The following is a 21,208-nucleotide window of genomic DNA, read 5'->3' as shown; positions in this document are numbered from 1 at the left end:
AAATGTTCTAATCTATTAAAACCTCCGAATGAGTCGGTTCCAGTCACACACCATTTACAAGCTGTAATTATAGATGACATTTCATTACCTGCTGTGTAACACTGCAGTGACCTGGCAACTGTTTAGTTATTTCATTTGGGATACGTATAAATACAGATTTCTCTGATTTTCACCTCGTTAAAAAGGCTTTAAAAACCCGGATCGTGATTGGTCGTCAGGTGGTGATTAGTTCTCTAGAAAAGCAGCTCTGACAGTAGAGCGGGATTATATTAAAGCGCTCACTCTAATAGTCACAGCTCGTTCCCAGGGGCGTGTACAGCAGTTCAGTGATTTATCGTAATAATGACTGATGAAGGAGAAAGGTGGAGCAGTGTTTAAGGTTACGTACCGATGGCTCTCGACACCGACAAGCTGCCGTTCACTCGCCACGTCCCGAACCAAATCACACACCCACCCAGCGCCTCGATCCTCCGCTTCTCATCCTACACGCACACATCATAAAAACATTTCAAATGTCAGCTGGAAGACCAACATAACATCCCGAGACCTGAAAGCACTGCAGTCCCCATCACACGGAGGTGTTTATAATGATCATGCTCTATATTACAGATGGATAGAGATCATATACATTATATCTACATTTATATATTACTGTAACACACACACACACACACACACACACACACAGAGGTCCACAGGACGGATGTTCTGGTGGTGTGAGGGAACCGGAGAACCTGGAGATAACTCCAGGGGAGAAACCTCCGGAAACATACACAGACAGTAACAGGAAAAGTTGCCAGATTCCTGAATACCGATAAAACTCACTAAAACCCCAACGTGTAACTAAATGGAATTTAAATGAAATTATATCCATCTGCTGCAGACACTTTTCTACCCTGATGGACAAAAATAACACCGAAAACAAATCCACCCAGTTCTGGCGAGGGGGGGTGGGTGGGGTGTGTGTGTGTGTGTGTGTGTGTGTGTGTGTGTGTGTGTGTGTGTGGTCATGACAGCCATGGTTCAATGCTCAACTGCAGACCGTTTATACCTTTTATACATACATCACAGAGTGTAGGTGATGTAAAGTTAAAGATAAACCCTCAAAAATAAAAATAAAAACAAGCGACGATGACGCTGGAGGCTCGGTGTCCAGGTGTGATGATGACAGATCAACGCTTGGATCAGCTGAGTTTTCCTTATTAAGCACACTTTATAGTGTATAGGTCAGTGGTCACCATCCGTCTTCCTTGAGATCGACCTTCCTGCAGGTTTCATCTCCAGCCAAACACCTGTCTTAGTAGATCAAGAACTTCTTAAGGTAGTGATTAGATGGTCAGGTGGACACGGTTATGTGTGGAGCTAAAGTAGGATGTAAAGTAAGAGCTACACTCCACCCCACCTGCTCATGGTATGACACCCGGCTTGGGTGTGTCTCCTTTATAAGCAACTAATAATCAACTAAGGTCTAGAGGTACAGGTGGCTCACTGTGATGTTCAGGTGAGTTTTGCTTTCTAAGCACACTTTGTAGCGGATAGCTGATGTAAAGTAAAAGACACATCCAAAAAAAAAAAAAAGAGAAAGTGTTAACTGCAGTCACAGTGCTTTATAAGCATAAGTGGACTGTTACCTTGGTGTGATGTTCAGGGTTCGAGGTTTGGTCCGGGTGAGTTTTGCTTTATAAGCACACTTTGTGTTGTGTAAGTGTATCAGTGATGTAATGTAAAAGATAAAGGTGCTGGACCCTGGTGGGGCACTAAATCTGGCAAAGAGAGTGAAAGCCGGAAACTATTACATTTCACTATGTACTAATTTACTTATTTCTATACTAAACATTAATAAAAGATGTCATTTGGATTCTGATTACAGTGTAAGGCCTGTGTTTCATCATGCAGGGTCAAGCCCTCAGTTTCTGCTCTACCAGAAGAACCCCGAGTCTCAGCACAACACTCTCTCACTCTCTCACTCTTCACGTACCTGCTGAGCCACTGGTTCTGCCGAGAGCAAGGTTTTCCTTTAGTGTATTTATTTTTCAGAAACTGTCCTCGTGTTTCAGGAAAACAGAAGCAGATTCGAACCCGTGACGTCAGCACCAGGAGGTGAGGGCTTTATGAGATTTTTATATAAGTTTTGCTGTGCCTGCAACCGTAAACATCCAGAAGTCACTACACTATCAGAACACAGGCGTCACAGGGACGTGTACGATGGACGCTCCACTCATAATAAACACATAAAAAAAACTGTCATGAAGGACAACAAGGGATTTGAAGCAATGACCTCAGGATTGAGAAGTGTGCGCTTTCCCACAAAGCTATGAGGACACACACAGTGCGCTGGTGTTAGTGTCCTGGTGGTTCAGCTGGTAGGAAAGTCGCATCTGAATGGGAGGACCACGGTCCGAGGCTTGGATCAGGCGATTAAAAGACAAGGTGTTTCTCTAGAAGTACAGCTTGTGTGTATGTGGCGTAAAGTGGAGGACAAATCTGTTGAAATATATTAGACATTCATGGCTCAGTAGTCTTGAGGTCTAACCTGCTACTGTAAAGAACACTTCTCACTCCCACAGACTCTCTGTGTGTATTACCTCTCGGTCTGGTTTGTGGGGCTTCATCAGCTCCACTGCTTGTCCTTTTTTCACCAGCATAACCTGTGAGTCTCCAAGCCAGGCAACGTACAGAGTTCGGCCTCGCAGGAAGGTCACGACCCCAGTGGTGCCACAGCGCAGGTTCTATCACACACACACACACACATATATAAGTAAAAATAAACAAGTTTAAGAGTCAGGCCACAGAGGTTTCAGCTCAGGATGCCAGAAATCTGAGCAGTCCCTCAGCCCTGGCCATAACGGACATCTTCAATCTAGTGTGAGGACACACACACACACACACACACACACACACACACACACACACACACACACGTACATACACACACACATATACACACCTCTCGTGACGCTTTCTGTACGAAGCGCTCGTCGGTGCGTTTGAAGGCTCGGCACAGAGCTTCTGCGGGGTCCTGGCTGAACATCTCCTGCTTCACCAGGTTGACATGGAGGTGATTTGCGGCGTAGGTTGCAGCGTCGATGCCACCGTGACCATCGAACACGGCGAAGTACGCCTGCTCCTCCTGATCCTGCAGACACAAACATATTTGGCTCCACCTCCGCAATCCATTACAACATTCCGTTGTTTAATCAAATCTGTTTGTAAACTTGAAAGGTTATGATCTAATTTTCATTACAAGTATTAGTTTCTAAATGATATCTGAGAAAGTAGCCTTGTGTATCCAAGTGAAAGAGGGCGTGGTCTCTGCGCCTTGTCAGTCCAAATGAAACGGGGTGTGGTCTCGATGCCTTGTGTGTCCAAGTGAAAGGGGGCGTGGTCTCTGCAACCTCAATCAAAGGGAAAGGGGGCATGGTCTCTGTGCCATGTCAGTCCAAGTGATAGGGGGCGTGGTCTTTACACCTGATCAGTTTTATGTCAAAGGGGGCGTGGCCTCTGTCACACTTTAAAAAATGGTTCATTTAATTCTTCACTGACATCAAACATGTTTAGTCAATCTTCTATCCCACTGTACATCACTAAATCTATCTTTGATTGGAGGTTTGATGATGTCACTGGATAAGGAGTTGAGTGTTTGTGTTTTTAATTAAACAGTGAATGAAGAGACGCTGCTGTAACGGTGATTAAATAAACTGCGACCCTTAAGTGTAATTCATCTGCAGCACTCAGCGCACTTTAAACCATTCTAATCCTCACAAAACCTGAGGCCACACACACACACACACACACACACACACACACACACACACACACACACACTTCCCATTCTCGTATTATAATACACTAAATGAAACGGAAGTGTGATGAGGGTAAATAAAGCTTCGGTGTTCTCGGCTTTAAATCAGGTTTAATTACGAGCAGATTAAGAGTCATTATGTGGCTTTAGAGAGAGACGTGGCGCGGGAGAATAAATCACTTCACCGTTCAGGAACCAGCGAGTGCCAACAACGTGCACAAACACTCACAACCAATATTTAACCAACACGTACACACCCTCCGGCCTCGTTTACATAAACACGGGTCCCCCTCCCCCGTTCATTAACAAGAATAACAAAATGGTGGAAAGATATTAATAAACAATGATCAATCAAAATGATATCAGTTCAAAAGTTTGTACCCCCTTTCTGCATGTGAATTGTTCTCTAATAACCTACATGTCCGACTCTTACCTCTAAACTATCTTTAAAATCCTTTTGAATCCTCATTCTCACCCTCTCGCTGTCTTGCTCTCGGTCTCCGTCCCTCTCTCTCTCTCTCTCTCTCAGTAGTGTGTTATGAATATCGAGCGCTCTCTCTTTAGCTGCAGCTCGTGTTTCGTCTGATAGAGAGAGCGTTTCTGTGTTTCTGCTCTTTAGCTCCAGTAAAAGCTCTTCATTTATCAGCAACACTAAACCAAGCCGGTCATTTACACACACACACAAACAATTTATTGATTCAATTCAGTGCTATTAAAGCTGAATATAGTCAGCTTTAATCAGGAGATAATACACTCAGAGTCAGGGTTTGGAGAACTGTTCATTCGAGACGTTTCACAGGAAGCAGTGAACCCTCTAGCCTGACCTGTTTAAACTAGATAGCTGTTTACATCAATAACTTCGTCAGCTTCATCAATACGCTGGTAACCTGCTGGCTGTTGTAGCCGTTAGTGAATGTGCTGGTTGTGTTATAGAGAGGACGGCGGTCTAATTGTGTTGTTAACGCATGCGCAGTTCAGGTGAGCCGATTCAGTAACGAGTCATGAATGAAACATCGCGTGTGCAGGTAAACGTGATGACACTGAAGGATCTGAACGCGACACCTGTGCAGGTTCCCGTTTGGTTATAACGCCGCGTGACGACACACAAAACTGTAGAGGACCTGGTTTTGTAAATCAGCTGATCAGCAATCAAAGTCATATTTGGGTTTAGTGTTGCGTGCAGACTTTTCTGATCGTCGTGTGCATGTGCGTGTGGGTGTGTGTGTGTGGGGGCGGGGGTAGGGGGAATACCTGCAGGTTGAAGAGCGTGTTAAAGTCGGGGATGATGACGTGCCGGTCTTCCATCTTGCGCCGCATGTTTTTGATGGCGTGGATGGAGGTCTCGTAGTAGGCCTGTGAGCGGCGTCGCGGCGGGAAAACCTTCAGCCACACGCAGCACGTCTCACACAGCTTATTAAAGACCAGACGAGCCAATTTCACCGCCTCGATCTCTGCACAGGGACACACACACACACACACACACACACACACACACACACACACACACACACACATTCCGGTTCTAGTGTTACAAAATCTAAGGACGCATTTCAGGCTTGTGAAGGATCACAGCACGGTTATCAAAATTCAGAAAGGCTAAGAAGAGAGAAAGAGTCTGAGTGAGTGAGTGAGCGAGCATGTGTGTGTGTGTGTGTGTGTGCTCTCGAATGTAAGAATTGAGGACATGAGCAAAAGAGGACATCTGCGAAGAGAGACATACAGAGAGAGAGATATCACACACACACTGTAAAAAGTCACAGTGTAATGAGTCTTCAGGTTCTTCTGGTCACTCAGAGTCTGAGACGTGATCTCGTCACTCACAGTTTTGAGCTCAATTATTTTAGAGAGAGAGAGAGAGAGAGAGAGAGAGAGAGAGAGAGAGAGAGAGACTTCACTCAAAGTCCAGGGCCGAGTCTCGATCTTCATCTTATTGTCCTCATGATGCAGATAAACGAGAACGCAGTGTAATAAGGGGACGTATTAGACACGACTCAGCGAGGCCACGTGTAATCCTGAGGGCGCCATTTCTTTTATTTCTGTATTCTATAACGCAGGTATTCGACCCTTTAGGTCTTTTTTTTTTTTTTTTATCAGAAATGTCACTGAAATTTTTCAGAGCACTTTGAACGGGTTTTTGTGCTTTCAGGTTATGTAACGTGCGTTTGTTTAGTGGGCGCAGTCTATATTTAACGTGTCGTGTCAGGTCTGCGCTGGGGAACAGACGCCCTGAGCCAGACGGCCGTCTGTCTGTCTGTCTGTCTTTCTTTCTGTCTGTCTGCACGTCCATGCCTCCACTGAAGTCTATAAGGTGTGCCTCTTTGTGAATCAGGTTAGTGACAGACATTGGGGACAGGGACAGAGAGAGAGAGAGCGCTGTTCTACATAAACAGGACATCAACTCAAAAACAGTATATCAACTTTAAGAACAGCGCGCGCACACACACGCACACACACACACACACACACACACACACACACACACACACACTGCTCAGACTTTAATGTTAACAGAGATGACGTCTAGATCTTGAAGCCACAAACACGTCTTTAGAATCAGAGTTTTGTTAATCAGGTCAGTTCTCATTATTCACTGATAACTCGAGTCTTGGTGTCAGTGCTTGGGATCAGGTCTCGTTACCCAAAATATTAGTTGTGGTCGTTGCCTTGCTCCGATTCCCACTACTCAGAAACATGGTCATGGTCTCAAGACTCAAACATCTGGTCTGGGTTTTGTTCCTCATGCTTTGGTTACTCGGTGCTGCTCAGGGTCTGTGCTATGGTCTTGGTCCTAGTCTTTAATGCTTGTTGGTCTTAGTCCTGGTCTCAGGTGCTTCACTCTGGCTCATGACCTCAATATAAATCTGGTTACTCGGGATCCTGGTCTGTCTTTAGAGAGGACATTTGCCGAGTACGATCATGCGAGCTCTATGGACATTTGCACGATGTAGAAATCACAGCTAGCTCTTGGCTGTAAAAGCTAGCTGACATCAGGACAGTGAAGAGGCTGTAGAGCTGAGACCGGTCTTTACTGCAGGAGGAAGACTAGAATATTCCGTTTCCAATCCTACTCCCACTATACCGAGTACTGAACAGTAAAGTTTCAGTGCTGCGACTGTTCCTGATAAACTGTGAGGCATAAAACTGCAAGTCTCCGCACGCCTGCGTGTTTTCTTCAGCGCTACTTCACCAAACCGGATCTGGCTTCCGTGTGCTGCTCATCGACGCTTCCGAAACATTCCCGATGACTTTATTTGAACTCGGGCTCCGGTATGGACAGGTGTGAAGCCCGTAAACTTTATTAAAGAGACGTTAGATCTCACACACACACACACACACACACACACATCTGCACAGATGTTTGATCTCTCCTCTAATTCGTCTGTCTGGAGCACTTCTCAGTCGTCCCCGCTCCCAATTCCTCTGCCATTTCCATTCGAATATAGAAAGTTAAGAAAGCAATTCAGGCCAGAGTTAAGTTAGTACGCGACCTGATTCCGCAGTCGAATAGGAGAGTTTAAATTGTGCAGAGTGGCCTACATTCGCGCCGAACGCCAGTCGATCGCAGTGCGGAGGAGCAGGACGGAAGAGTCTCTCCCTGTTTGAGCCTCTCCAAGACCTAAAATCCTCGGCTTTTGGGTCACGGGTGTCCTTGGAAATACCCAGAAATGTCAAAGCCGATGTGGAACAGGAGCGGCGCTCTCACAGGGACTCGGATGCACTTTACAGCGAGACATATTTACCGCTTTCGCTGTAGGAGGGGATGAAAGCTTGTGATTTATTATTATTATTATTAGTATTTTTACAGCTCTCAGGGAAAAGGACGATGCATGTTAAACACTGTGAATGATTCAGTTTGATTCATGATTCAGTTTGATTCATGATTCATCTGATTTTAATCTGATTCATCATCGGTAAGCAGTATATCCTGGTCAGGGCCGTGGTGTGAGGTGGGAATACACCCTGAACGGGACACCAGTCCATCGCAAGACACACTCTCACACACCCTCTCACATACACACACTCTCACACACCCTCTCACACACCCTCTCACATACACACACTCTCACACACACACTCTCATTCTCATACACACACACACTCACACTCACTCTCTCATTCTCACACACACACACTCTCTCACTCTCATTCTCACACACACACACTCTCACACTCTCATTCTCACACACTCACTCTCATTCTCACACACACACACACTCTCACACTCACTCTCATTCTCACACACACACACACTCTCACACTCACTCTCATTCTCACACACACACTCACTCTCTCATTCTCACACACACACACACACACACACACACACACACACACACACACTCACTCTCTCATTCTCACACACACACACACTCTCACACACACTCTCACTCCTTGGGCTAATTGATCTTAGCCAGGCCACCTTCCAGCATGTTTTTGGGAGGTGGGAGGAAACCGGAGAACCCGGAAGTAACCCACACACACAGACACAGGGAGAACTCCACACGGACTGTAACCTGCGCTCAGGGTCACACAGAGCACCGCGGAGCTGTGCGGTGACGATGCGTCCTGCTGTAACACTGAATCACGCTGCGTTCACGAAATGTCAGAATTACTGTCATTACTAAATGACGACCCGGACGTCCTACTCCGAGCCGTTCATGTCCTCGGCCCCGGAACGATGCGTTTCTATAGGCCAAACTCAATCGCTGTGAGATGATGCTGCAAAGTAGATATTTACAACATGAAATCACATTTTTCTTCTATTGCTACATACTGAAGAACACAGAAAGTGCATCAGGTAACAATAACATGTTTATTAATAACGCAGGCCTAAACAACAACTCCACGTCTGTGCCAGCTGCATTAAACTGTACTGTACGTCTTTCCTTTATCTTCAGGTTAATCTTGCATTATTAAGACGTTAATAATAGTCAACTACACAGAATTATTCCGATAACCACTTAACTACATTTTACTGCAGAAGCCGCCGCCATTTTGAGCGTTTCCGCACGACGCCGCAGCGGTCAGGTGGTACAAGGCTCAGAAAACTCCTAGTTTACACGTTGTAATTACGAGTCCTACGAGGACGTGAACGCTTTTTACAGGTCGGAATCGATTTGATCGGAATTCACGTTTGATCGGAATCTGATTCAGTTTGATTCAGACCGGCTCTAACGATTGTTCAGCGCTGTTTACTCACATTTGGTTAAATTACCATATTATTATGATTATTATTGTTATTATTATGATGATTACTATAATAAAACCAGAGAAGAGTGGAAACAGGAGGTGCTCGAACGGGCCCAAACCAAATGACTTTAGCAACACTAGAAATATTCTGCAGCGTTAAACAGTAGAGAGGTGACGTTAAAGATGTTCGGTTTCAGAAACAGGTTTTGGGGGACACGCCGCGATGGTACCACATCGGTGTTGTTTAAACAGCAAACACCTACGAGGAATGGTTTCGGTCTCTGTGCCGTCCTCGGTGGTCTTGGTGAGGTGACAGCTGGAGAGATCGCTCTGTAGAACGCTGTCAGCCGTACCACGGGCCAAACCTGCCGCCAGCGGGAACGGGCAGTTACTGTAACACACACACACACACACACACACACACACACACACACACACACACACACACACACACACACACACACACACACACACACAGAGAGAGGAGAGAGAAACAATAAAGCAATGGTTTGGACAAAAATGACATTTATCTCAGAGACGTGTTCAGCGTGTGGCGTCTTGTACTGGAGCGGTGAGACTAACATCACTAGCAATTAATCATGTAACATTCACTTTATAGCAGATTATATAACTCACATTTAGCTTGCATAGTTTATACAACAGTGTGTGTGTGTGTGTGTGTGTGTGTGTGAATGTGTGTGTGTGTGTGTGTGTGTGTGTGAATGAATACACTGAAAGGAAGGTAATAAATTTGAGGTAAACGTCCCAATAACGAAGTTCAGCTGCAAATTCTGCAAAAGTTCAAATGGAAAAAGTGCGAAATTTACTGAAAAGTAAAAGACAGAAATGCACAAAAACACACGAAACGACGAGGAGAACTCGAGGAGAACTCGAGGAGAACTCTTAAAACCTTCACTGAGCTGAAGCAGAATAATAAGTGTGTGTTAGGGTGTGTGAGTGTGTATTTGCATTGATGTGTGTGATGGTGTGTGCTACAGCATGTTAAGAGTGTGTGTGTGTGTGTGTAAAAGACAGTGTGATGTACGGTCAAGTACACGATGTCTTGATTGTGAAGTGTGTGTTACAGCGTCTCGGTGTGGGTGTGTGCAAAGTGTGTGTTCCTTTGCATTAGGGTGTGTGCGCATTAGTGTATATTAAAGAGTGAGATTGTGTGTATTCCTGAGGAATGCTTCAACTCCCACGATGCACTGAATCCCCCCCACGCACGCACACACACAGTCATGCACAGCACGGAGTCGCACTTCATCACTGTAACATCATCATCATCATCATCATCATCATCATCCAGTCAGGTACGGCCGAATCGTCTTCTCTCCGCTCCCGTAGCAACATGAGGCCACCGACGGATGCTGCTCGTAACCATGACGACGTAACTATGACAACAAACGGTGGCGACAAAGCAGCAGGAGGAGAAAACATGCTGATGTCCGATGCAAAGGACTCTGGGTATTAGAAATTAGAGCAGCTCTTTACACTCACACACACTCACACACACACTCAGCAGCTGCTCTCGCGGACAGGAAAGTGGAACGCTGTGTCTCAAGGACACGTCAATGACAGCCTGCTCTAGATGTGTGGAACCAAGGGAGGAGAAACCGCCCACACACACACACACACACACACACACACACACACACACACACACACACAGCAGATGTGTTAATATCTAACACACAGATTTGGAAGTGTTAGGATCAGGGTTGCCAGACGTAACTACAAACTGAAAGTGAAGATATTTACAGCTGTGATTTGGTGGTTGCTGCAGAGGCTGTTTCTGTCCAGCTGCCTTAGGGTAGTGTGTAGTGTGTAGTGTGTAGTGCGTAGTGTGCAGTGTGAAGTGTGCAGTGTGAAGTGTGCAGTGTGCAGCGTAAGGTGTGTAATGTGTAGTGTGAAGCGTGAAGTGTGTAATGTGTAGTGTGTAATGTGTAGTGTGCAGCGTAAGGTGTGTAATGTGTAGTGCGAAGTGTGTAGTGTGAAGTGTGTAGTGTGCAGCGTAAGGTGTTTAATGTGTAGTGTGAAGCGTGTAGTGTGAAGTGTGTAGTGTGTAGTGCGAAGTGTGTAGTGTGCAGCGTAAGGTGTGTAATGTGTAGTGTGCAGTGTGTAGTGTGTAGTGTGTAATGCGAAGTGTGTAGTGTGAAGTGTGTAGTGTGTAATGTGTAATGCGAAGTGTGTAGTGTGAAGTGTGTAGTGTGTAATGTGTAATGCGAAGTGTGTAGTGTGCAGCGTAAGGTGTGTAATGTGTAGTGTGAAGCGTGAAGTGTGTAGTGTGCAGCGTAAGGTGTGTAATGTGTAGTGTGAAGCGTGAAGTGTGTAGTGTGTAGTGTGAAGTGTGTAATGTGTAATGTGAAGTGTGTAGTGTGAAGTGTGTAGTGTGTAGTGCGAAGTGTGTAATGTGAAGTGTGTAATGTGTAATGTGTAGTGCGTAGTGTGCAGTGTGCAGCGTAAGGTGTGTAGCGTGAAGCGTGTAGTGTGTAGTGTGTAGTGTGAAGTGTGTAGTGTGTAGTGTGTAATGTAAGACAGTAGTGCACACTTTGTGGTGTGATTTGAGACACAATAAAACAAACTTTTTTACTTCCTTGTAATTGATCTTTTGCAGTGTTAACACTGGGGTTTTATTTTATTATTGATTTAAAAACATCTTTCACTCAAAACCATTTTCATGTGGACATGAGGCAAAAAAAGAAGGGAAAAAACAACAAAAAAGGAAAGAAATGTGGGAGGAGCCTCAGATATTAAACTTTGACCTGCTTTAAACTTTAACTCTTTTGTTTTTATGGTTTAAATTTCTTATTTGAGTCATTTATCATCATCATCATCAGTGTGTGAGGGATGAAACTGAATTATAGCTGCACACAGAAATGTGCAGATGAACAGATGAAAGAGAAGAATAAGGAGGGGTGAAGGGGGGAGGGTGGGGTTAGAGGACATAGAAAAAGAGACAGAGAGAGAAAAGACGCAAATTGCCATCACATTCTGGGATCCACCTCCGCATTTCCATTCATAGAAATCACACACACACACACACACACACACACACACACACACACACACACACACACACACACACGCACTTGCTTGGACGCACACACACACTCGTCAGCAGCACGCAGGAGGAGGCGTTGAGGTGGGGAGTCCTAATTGGCTGAAGCAACCGAGTCAAACCAATCAGAGCGCTCCGTTTACTGAGCAACTGGCATGCACAGGAATGAGGATTAGTGAGAGAGACAGAATGAAAGAGAGAGAGAGAGAGACAGAATGAGAGAGAGACAGAAAGAGAGAGAGACAGAAAGAGAGAGAGACAGAAAAACAGAGAGACAGAGACCGAGAGAGAGACAGAATGAGAGAGAGAGACAGAATGAGAGAGGGGAGAGAGAATGAGAGAGGGGAGAGAGAATGAGAGAGAGAGAGAGACAGAATGAGAGAGGGGAGAGAGAATGAGAGAGAGAGAGAGAGAGAATGAGAGAGGGAGAGAAACAGAAAGAGAGAGAGAGACAGAATGAGAGAGGGAGAGAGACAGAAAGAGAGAGGGAGACAGAATGAGAGAGGGGAGAGAGACAGAAAGAGAGAGGGAGACAGAATGAGAGAGGGGAGAGAGAATGAAAGAGAGAGCGAGACAGAATGAGAGAGACAGAAAGAGAGGGAAAGAGACAGAAAGAGAGACAGAGAGATGTAAAATAGGAAGCCACTTTGACGTCATTAACATGGTATAAAAATTGTAGCGCTCTCTCTCTCTCACACACACACAATGTCTGCAGTGCATGGGATTTTCCTTTGCATCATATTTATGTATGTGTGTGAGTGTGTGTGTGTGAGAGAGAGAGAGAGCGAGAGAGAGAGACAGGGAAACATCCACACGCAGCACCCAAGAAACTCCATCTTTAACATTCAACTGTCCTTGACGAAAGCCTCGGTAACACAGAGACTCTGTGTGTGTGTGTGTGTGTGTGTGTGTGTGTGTGTGTGCGGGTGTGTGTTACAGCTCTCCCCCTCAGAGACCCTTCAAGCTCCAGCTGCACAACCATACTTTATTACACAAGACTGAGATGTGTACAACCTTTCTACTGTGTGTTCGTGTGTGTGTGTGTGTGTGTGCGCGCATTCTACACTCCCAAAAGCCACGATCTCTGTGAGAAAGGTTGTTCGTTTTTGGAGTGTGTGAGTGGGTGCAAATGGGTTTGTGGGTGTGTGTTGAGTGCTTTGAGTATTCAAGGCTGTGTGTGTGTGTGTGTGTGTGTGTGTGTGTGTGTGGAATGCAGGTGGATGAGTCAGAGGTTGTTAATAGCAACGTGCAGGATTCGTGCAACACTCAATCTGTATCCTGTCCGTCACAGTGGATGGACACACACACACACACACACACACACACACACACACACACACACACACAGAGAGAGAGAGAGAGAGAGAGAGAGAGACAGACAGAGACAGACAGTTAAAACAGCACATCAATTATTTGAATATTTCCCCGTCTTTCTCTCTAGGACCCGAGTGAGACTATCCTTCACTTCCTAGACAGACAGAGAGAGACGCCATTACTCCCAGGCTTTATTGCAAAACTGATCTTTTTTCCTCCATCAGCTGGCTGACATCTCACACACACACACACACACACACTCACACACGTTTGTCACAACTAGAACCTCTTCAGAACGCTAGAACCATTAACCATCCTTCTTTTATAAAGAGTGTTAATATTGTGTGTGTGTGTGTGTGTGTGTGTGTGTTGCAGGAACCTCAATTCTTCACTGACAGAACTCGGTTCATTTGGTCTTAAACGTATTAAAGACAGATTAAAGCAGCAGGACGAAGCTGTACGCTGTGGAGAGAGTCTCCGAGTCAGACAGACCGCGTTTTCTTGTTTCACGTAAGACGACGTGGACCGTCTCCTCCGTTAACCAAACTACCGCTTAAATCTGTGGTGCTCACTCCGTATAAATCCTACAAAACACTCCTCCGACCCCTCGCTCTAGAGAGAGCGCACGGACGAGAAGCTTTCACTTGTGTAATGTTCCTCACGGAGACCAGGGAATGTTTCCGAACAGTGCTGAAGATGTTCTGAAAGCTCTACTGTTGCACCTGTCGGGAGCCAGTGGGTGATTTTTCATCCATCTGATTTCTTCACGAACAGAGTGACAACGTTTATGAGTCTTGATTTATAAACTCAGCCTGGTTTAATCTGTCTCTCATCGGACTTGTTCCTCGAGGAGAGATTATTCCACAGGACCCAGATGGAACGTACCACCTCTGAACCACGGCTCTGTAACACACGCACACACACACACTCACAGTTGGAGCTGACCTTCAAACACTCAGACAGCCGAAGAGCCAGACGAGATCTCTACAATGGAGCGATTGCGTCCGGTGCATGCGTGTGTCGTGTCCCTGCAGTGTATTTGCCAAACAAATGCCTTTATTTTTTCCCCCTCCACATTATGGAAAGCAGCAACTGGGCTGAGGCACATCACATCACGTCACGTCACGCCACGAGCGGGAATCCCACCGATCCTATCCCATGCTGATCCGATCTCTTACGGCTCTGAGAGCATCAATAATGCAGCTCTCAGACTATAAACAGATCAGGCAGATGGAACGGGCCTCGACGTGTAGTGCTTTAAAAATATAAGTCAGTTCCTATTCAGGGTAGAAGCTTCAATATAAAACACACACCATTATGAACATCTAAAAAAAAAAAAAAAAAAAAAAAAAAAAAAAAAAAAAAGAGTAGAAAATACACTCTAATGAAATCCAAGTACAGCACTGAACAATCTGTCTGTCAGGAATGGTTACGCAGCACACACATTCACAGGGTGAATATATTTTCCAAGGAAAACCCTCGGGCCTAGAGCGGAAAACGGGAAAAAATAAGAGAAAGACGACATTTAAATGTTTCATTACTAAAAATCAATCGATAACAATTCTAATTATAATCTTACGGTTCTGCCGTTGACATATGATGGTGATGGTGCTAATGATGGTGGCGGTGACGGTGACTCAAACTTCTCATTTGGATTCACTGAGAGTTAAAAGGGCAGAAAAATTCCACACAGATAATTCCGTCTCATTTCCGCGGTCACGTCGTCTTTATAAATGACATAACGCATGTCTTTTCAAAGTTAGCTAGGTCGGCACATGTTCTAGCGACTAGCATGATATTCACCACTTCACCACAGAGGTGTGACGTGTGTTATTAATAATTAATAAGTGTTTTATTAATAATTTAACAACACATCTGAGGTAAATCTTTTTACGCTCCTGATAATTCTGTGTCGCTTGCGCCATCTTTACACTTTTTGTATAATAGACTTAACGGGTTATGTGCTAGCTAGCTAAATCATGAGCCTCAGTTATCAGCTAGCTATTCCCCGGTCGCCTAGCAACAGTGCTCTCACAACATTAACTCCTTCACATTTTGCACAAAAAGTACAAATCTACAGGTTTGTTTATCCGTAGACACGTCGGAACGATATTTTGGATGACGCATCAATGTTTTAGCATGTTCAGGGGAAAAAAAAAAAAAAAAAAGCTTGTGGATTGATTCACAATTCGATTCAGTCATTTACAAACAAACAAAAACCATCAGTAAAAACAGGCGGCCATGCTGATATTTTTTTTTACTAATGCTGATTCTAGAGCTGTACTTACTACTAAATACGACAAGTCAGAATGTAGAAGAAACCCTCTGTATATCCCTTGTCTAAAACATCATACCGGATTCATTCTGATTCGTTTAAAGGATTTGGATTCGGGTGTTCGAGTCGTACAGCATCACTCCTGCCTCCTCTGAATTAATACCCGGAGTTTAGTTCATACGCTTCTGAATATTTTCTTTTAATATCCAAAAACAGATCGCGTTTGAAAGACCTTGACCTTGACATTTGAAAGAATCTGAGCAAGTGGTTTAGGAAGAAAGAGAAGAAACAAAACCAGGATAAATAAAGTGAACAGTGCAGAGAACGAGGGAGCGCGTGTCTTTTCTGAGACAGAGAGAGATGATGGCCTAGTTGGGCCAAAGAGGACAGTAATATGGGCTAAACAGACACTCTGGCTAAGTCCATCCTGTTCCCTACACCACCCTCCTGTAGTGTGCACTACTTAGTGACGTTCTGTCCCCTCAGCCCTGGGACACGCTTAAAACGCTGCCAAATTAAACGCTGTTCTTCAGTTCGGTGTTCGTTCAAAGCTCCTTGTTTTATTCTACACCGTTCAGCTACAGCACACTGATAAAAAATCCTGCATGGAGAGTGTCAAGGACGTTTCTTTTAGAGGAAATACACATTTTAATAGCACTTCTGTGTGTGTGTGTGTGTGTGTGCAGGCCTGCTCTCTCTGGCTGTTCGTCAGGCTAAATCGATCAGTTCTGGTCTTCAAGGTCGCCTCTTGGAGATGCCGGTGCTGATGATGTGTGCAAAATAAACCTTTAAGAAGAGTCAAAAGCACCATGAAGCCATTATATTAGACTCGGATGCCACTATCAAGTACACACACACACACACACACACACACACACACACACACACCCCACCGTAATACTCAGCAGCAGCGAGGTGTAATAAATTTGGACTAAAATATACAAAATTATTGGCTAATTTAGAGTCAGTGTTTTGGTGCAATGCTTCTGGGTTTGGGAGATGAAATGAGGTTTACTGGGTTTACATGAACAAATCTCCTGCTTTTTTACTTTTGTGCATCATAGATCCTGCAGAAATATTCGGAAAATCTTGTACTGCCTATTTTCTAGCCGTCAGTACGGTTATAAATTGGCCTGTACTGACCCTGAATGGACTCTCCACCTGTTTTACAAACCAGGATTAAAGTCCTAATCCGCAGATTACGACTGGCACAGTTCCCACTGTGCGCGCCTGATGGAGGGCCAAAGTTTCTGAGAAAAAAACCCCAGAAAAGTCAGCACCGGCTGCGCTACAATCAGCTCCCAGCCTCGGCGTCCTCAAATGAATCAGAGCGCTGAAAGAGAGATTACGGGGCTCGACGCCTCCACACAGAGATGCTTATGTAAGCGATCGGGACGTGGGTTATCGCGGCTGGAGCGAGAGGGAACGCGCGGTGAGGAGAGAGAACACACGGAACATCAGGGACATGAGCCACGTTAACGTGAGCCATGATGTGTTCACTCACACTGAATACCGGAGTGATGAGCAGAGAGGTGACGTGAGGTCCGTAGATCTTGTTTATCCTCTTGTAGGATTGAGAACTTGATGACTGTGGTAACGCTAGAGAAACGAGAAAACACCCGTCTTCAAAGCTTGACATCACACTTCATTTGTACAGGTTTCTGGATCGTTCTATCGATGTTAAAGGCCACGATTGAGTTGGGACAAGCTGGAAGACTCGGGGAAGGTGACCCGTGTCCTAGCAATGCTTCTGTGGCGCTAGATCATTCCCTCTAACGATCACAATGATTAGCACTACAACATACACGGAGAACACTGAACACTCACACGCTGGTACTAGTGGAGCCTCGTTCCAGAGGATTGATTTATGCGAAACTGTAAACGTTTTATTGTTTTAAAAACTTTTCTGTTTTTTTTTTACATTTTACAATTTTAAAGGTTACGGACAAAATTTTTAACCATTTGTAATTTAAGAAAAATTTTAATCTCAGTGACACAGATTATGATGATATCAATATTGTGTCATTAGATCACCCAGCCCTAATGCATTATGGGAATTTCATATCATTCCACCTGTGGTGCTGAGCACGCATCATCATCGACTCGTACTCTCTCCACCTCTGCTCTTTTCATCTTAGGAGAACCACATACCAGATGATGCTACCGTGTGTGTGTGTGTGTGTGTGTGTGTGTGTGTTTGCCTTATTCCTGGCCTTACAGATACAACCACACCCTTTTGTTTTTATCTTACTGAAGACTGCAGTTTGTCCACCAATTTATTTATTAAAAAAAACATGATGAGGTTGGTTTTTTCCCCTCCGCAGTCTTGACCCACTTCCCACTAAACAACAGGTCAGAGGTACTAAAGAGTTCCCTGCGTCCTCCTTCGAGGCATCAGAGCACCGGCGTGAGGTCTGAGCAGCTCAGAGCCGAGGGTTATGTAATCCACCGGCTGCTCTGCTGGAAAAAAATCTGCACAGTCAGATCACACGTAGAGGTGCGACCATGTCAAAAACATTCAGCCCGGGTACATCAGAAGGATAACTAATGAATAAAACAGTGTGTGTGTGTGTGTGTGTGTGTGTGTGTGTGTGTGTGTGAGTACAGTAAAATAATGAGTGACAGGATTGTGTAATGATGCGAAGTTACTATCATCACCCCGAAGTTGATTATTTTTCTCTTAGAGCACGTCCCCAAGTGTTTAATTCCTCTTACACCACAGCGGTTTTAGTTCAGAACAACATGTCATGCTTTTTATCCATTCGTAGTTACATTTAGCGCTGTTGACCGTATGTGAAACATGTTAGTTCCTGTTCTCGCTTACGTTATAGCAGCTATAAACAGTCGTTCCCTCACCAGCCCTCTCTCTATTCTCTCTCTCACTATTCTCTCTCTCTCTCTTCAGGTTTCAGCTTGTCGTTTTTTTGTTAATGAGAAACCGCAAAGAAGCATAAACTCCTCTGTCCTGAAACAAAAAAAGTAACAGCTGTGTTAATGTGAATAACGGATCAGAACGAGCACATTAATATAAAGCTGTGACGTGCGGATGCACTTCTGTCAGCGCCGCTGTTAACGAAAAGCCATCAACATCTGACGACCAATCACAATCCAGAACTCAGCAGCGCTGTGGTGTAATAAAAATGAATAAACCTCCAATGATGTTGTCTTCATATGAATTTTTTCCTGAGGGAAATGTTCCAAAACCTTCAAGCTACAATTGACATCAGAGCTGATTTGTAATCATCCAGTCTACACTGGGGTTAGCTCATTTGCTAGTTGCTTAGCTAAGAAGCTTAGCGAGTTGTGTACCATCACCTGACTGGTTAAGCAGCTAGTTAGAAAAAGGTCTGGCTGAACTGTTATGATGGGAAATTTTTGCCAAGATGTCTTAAAAGACGTCTGCGTTTTCAAGACAAGCAACTTGTGGAAAATGGAACGTCTTATGTTAGTTATGTTTAGATCCTACGGGCTATGCTAGTTAACTAGCACATAATTAATCCAGCCTCTACATTCCCCTGACTGGAGGAAGAAATATTTAGAATAAAATACTATTATATTCTTTAACATGACCTGCTCGACCTTGCTGCTAATAAGTGAGCTAAGATGGACTGAGGGTGAGTGGGTAAGCCCCCAAAACCCTGCACCGTGACCTCCGAATTAGCATCGGAGTGGTGAGTCAGAGCAATGTGAGTGTGCAGGTTATTCAGCCGTGACGCAGAGATTGTGGTGTTTTACTGAGACAGCGGCTAATCGAGGAGCTTCGGGGAGTCACAGTCCGTCAGCATAGTGCTTTATTATGAGTCAGCCCTCACACGCTAATCCCCCCCTATCCCCCCCCTAACAGCCGAAGGCCAACGCGGAGGCGGCTTGATCGGGTACACGATTCCCCACCACACACACAAAAAACTCTTACACTTCTCCCTTCTTAGGCCTCCCCGATCTGCCGTGAGCTCATCGCCAGTTCCTCCACACTCAGAGTGAACAGAAGGAGAGGAAGCGACATCATCATCATCATCATCACCACCACCACCACCACCACCATCACCTCAAACTGTCAGTGCAAGCGACCGACACGGCGGCCAGATAATCACCACACGTCAGCTCAGAAACCGAGTTAGATACGCTAAAGGCACAATTACGAAACATACAATTAACACAAAGTCTTTGTGAATTTAAAAAAACCTCATCAGTTGACTCTTCTTCTAAAGCTCTTCCAACAAGCAGCATCTGTCTGCAAGCAGCTTACAAGTGGGTGCGTGTTTTTAAGACGGACACAAAGACACGCCCTTAAAATGTTTGAGTACTTTTATATCTACTCTACTCAAATCAGCAAGCTACCGAACCTTAACAGTGAACGATTATAAACAGTAACGCGTCAGAAATGCTAGCAGGTTAGCTCATGTTAGCTAGCTGTTTAACTAAAAACATGCGCATATATGAATGCTAATAACTTCCTTCCTTTCGATTCCATATAAGGAGTTGAAGACACGCCTACAGTCTTATATACACTCAGTGCTGCTCACACCTCTGCAGGTCAGTGCCGGTGAAGGAGGCGTGGCCTCTGTAAATCTCAGACTAGGTGAAGGAGGCGTGGCCTCTGTAAATCTCAGTCTAGGTGAAGGAGGTGTGGCCTCTGTAAATCTCAGTCTAGGTGAGGGAGGCGTGGCCTCTGTAAATCTCAGTCTAGGTGAAGGAGGCGTGGCCTCTGTAAATCTCAGTCTAGGTGAAGGAGGTGTGGCCTCTGTAAATCTCAGTCTAGGTGAGGGAGGCGTGGCCTCTGTAAATCTCAGACTAGGTGAAGGAGGCGTGGCCTCTGTAAATCTCAGTCTAGGTGAAGGAGGTGTGGCCTCTGTAAATCTCAGTCTAGGTGAAGGAGGTGTGGCCTCTGTAAATCTCAGTCTAGGTGAAGCAGGCGTGGCCTCTGTAAATCTCAGTCTAGGTGAGGGAGGCGTGGCCTCTGTAAATCTCAGTCTAGGTGAGGGAGGCGTGGCCTCTGTACATGTCGGTCCAGGTGAAGCAGGCGTGGCCTGCGTGCCATCACTTTCACTGAAGGAGGCATGGCCAATGTGTCTGTTACTCTTAGTGAAGGAGGCGTGGCCTAGTCATACCATTCAAATACGTTAATAAACATTATAATAAATAAAATCAGTAGCATCTTGAAGGTGTAGCTAGAGCAAGCCATTTTAAAATAAACCACACCCACACAAACTAATTCACTAATGCAGACTTTTTCCACTCAGGAATGAGACACACTCTCTGTATATGTAATATATATATATATAAATATATATATATATATATATATATATATATATATATATATATATATATATATATATATATATATATATGTGTGTGTGTGTGTGTGTGTGTGTGTGTGTGTGTGTGTGTGTGTGTGTGTGTGTGAACAGCACAGAGGAAGAAAAGCTGTTGATCAGGACAGAATGGGATCATGATGTCCATACGAGTTCCTTTCTCCGGCTGACCCAGATACAGCGCTCGACCTTCCTGCAGATGTTCACTCTGACATGAATGAGGTTTAAAAAAGGTACGATCTGTGAGTCTT

At 44.8% G+C, this 21,208-nt stretch overlaps 1 protein-coding gene across 1 annotated transcript in view; it reads right to left on the bottom strand.

Annotated features, from left to right (window-relative positions):
- ppm1e (protein phosphatase, Mg2+/Mn2+ dependent, 1E) overlaps positions 1 to 21,208 on the bottom strand; it is a 39,494-nt gene that overhangs the window by 5,147 nt on the left and 13,139 nt on the right. The window contains exons 2-6 of the mRNA XM_017489833.3: positions 9,256 to 9,383; positions 5,054 to 5,253; positions 2,948 to 3,136; positions 2,586 to 2,729; positions 389 to 482 (exon numbers count right to left, since the gene is read on the bottom strand). Coding sequence (XP_017345322.1) covers positions 389 to 482; positions 2,586 to 2,729; positions 2,948 to 3,136; positions 5,054 to 5,253; positions 9,256 to 9,383 — 755 coding nt within the window. The remainder of the gene's footprint in view (positions 1 to 388; positions 483 to 2,585; positions 2,730 to 2,947; positions 3,137 to 5,053; positions 5,254 to 9,255; positions 9,384 to 21,208) is intronic.

This window comes from Ictalurus punctatus, chromosome 16 (genome assembly GCF_001660625.3).
Source record: "Ictalurus punctatus breed USDA103 chromosome 16, Coco_2.0, whole genome shotgun sequence".
Lineage (NCBI taxonomy): Eukaryota > Metazoa > Chordata > Actinopteri > Siluriformes > Ictaluridae > Ictalurus > Ictalurus punctatus.
This window is presented reverse-complemented; position numbering and strand designations above follow the sequence as displayed.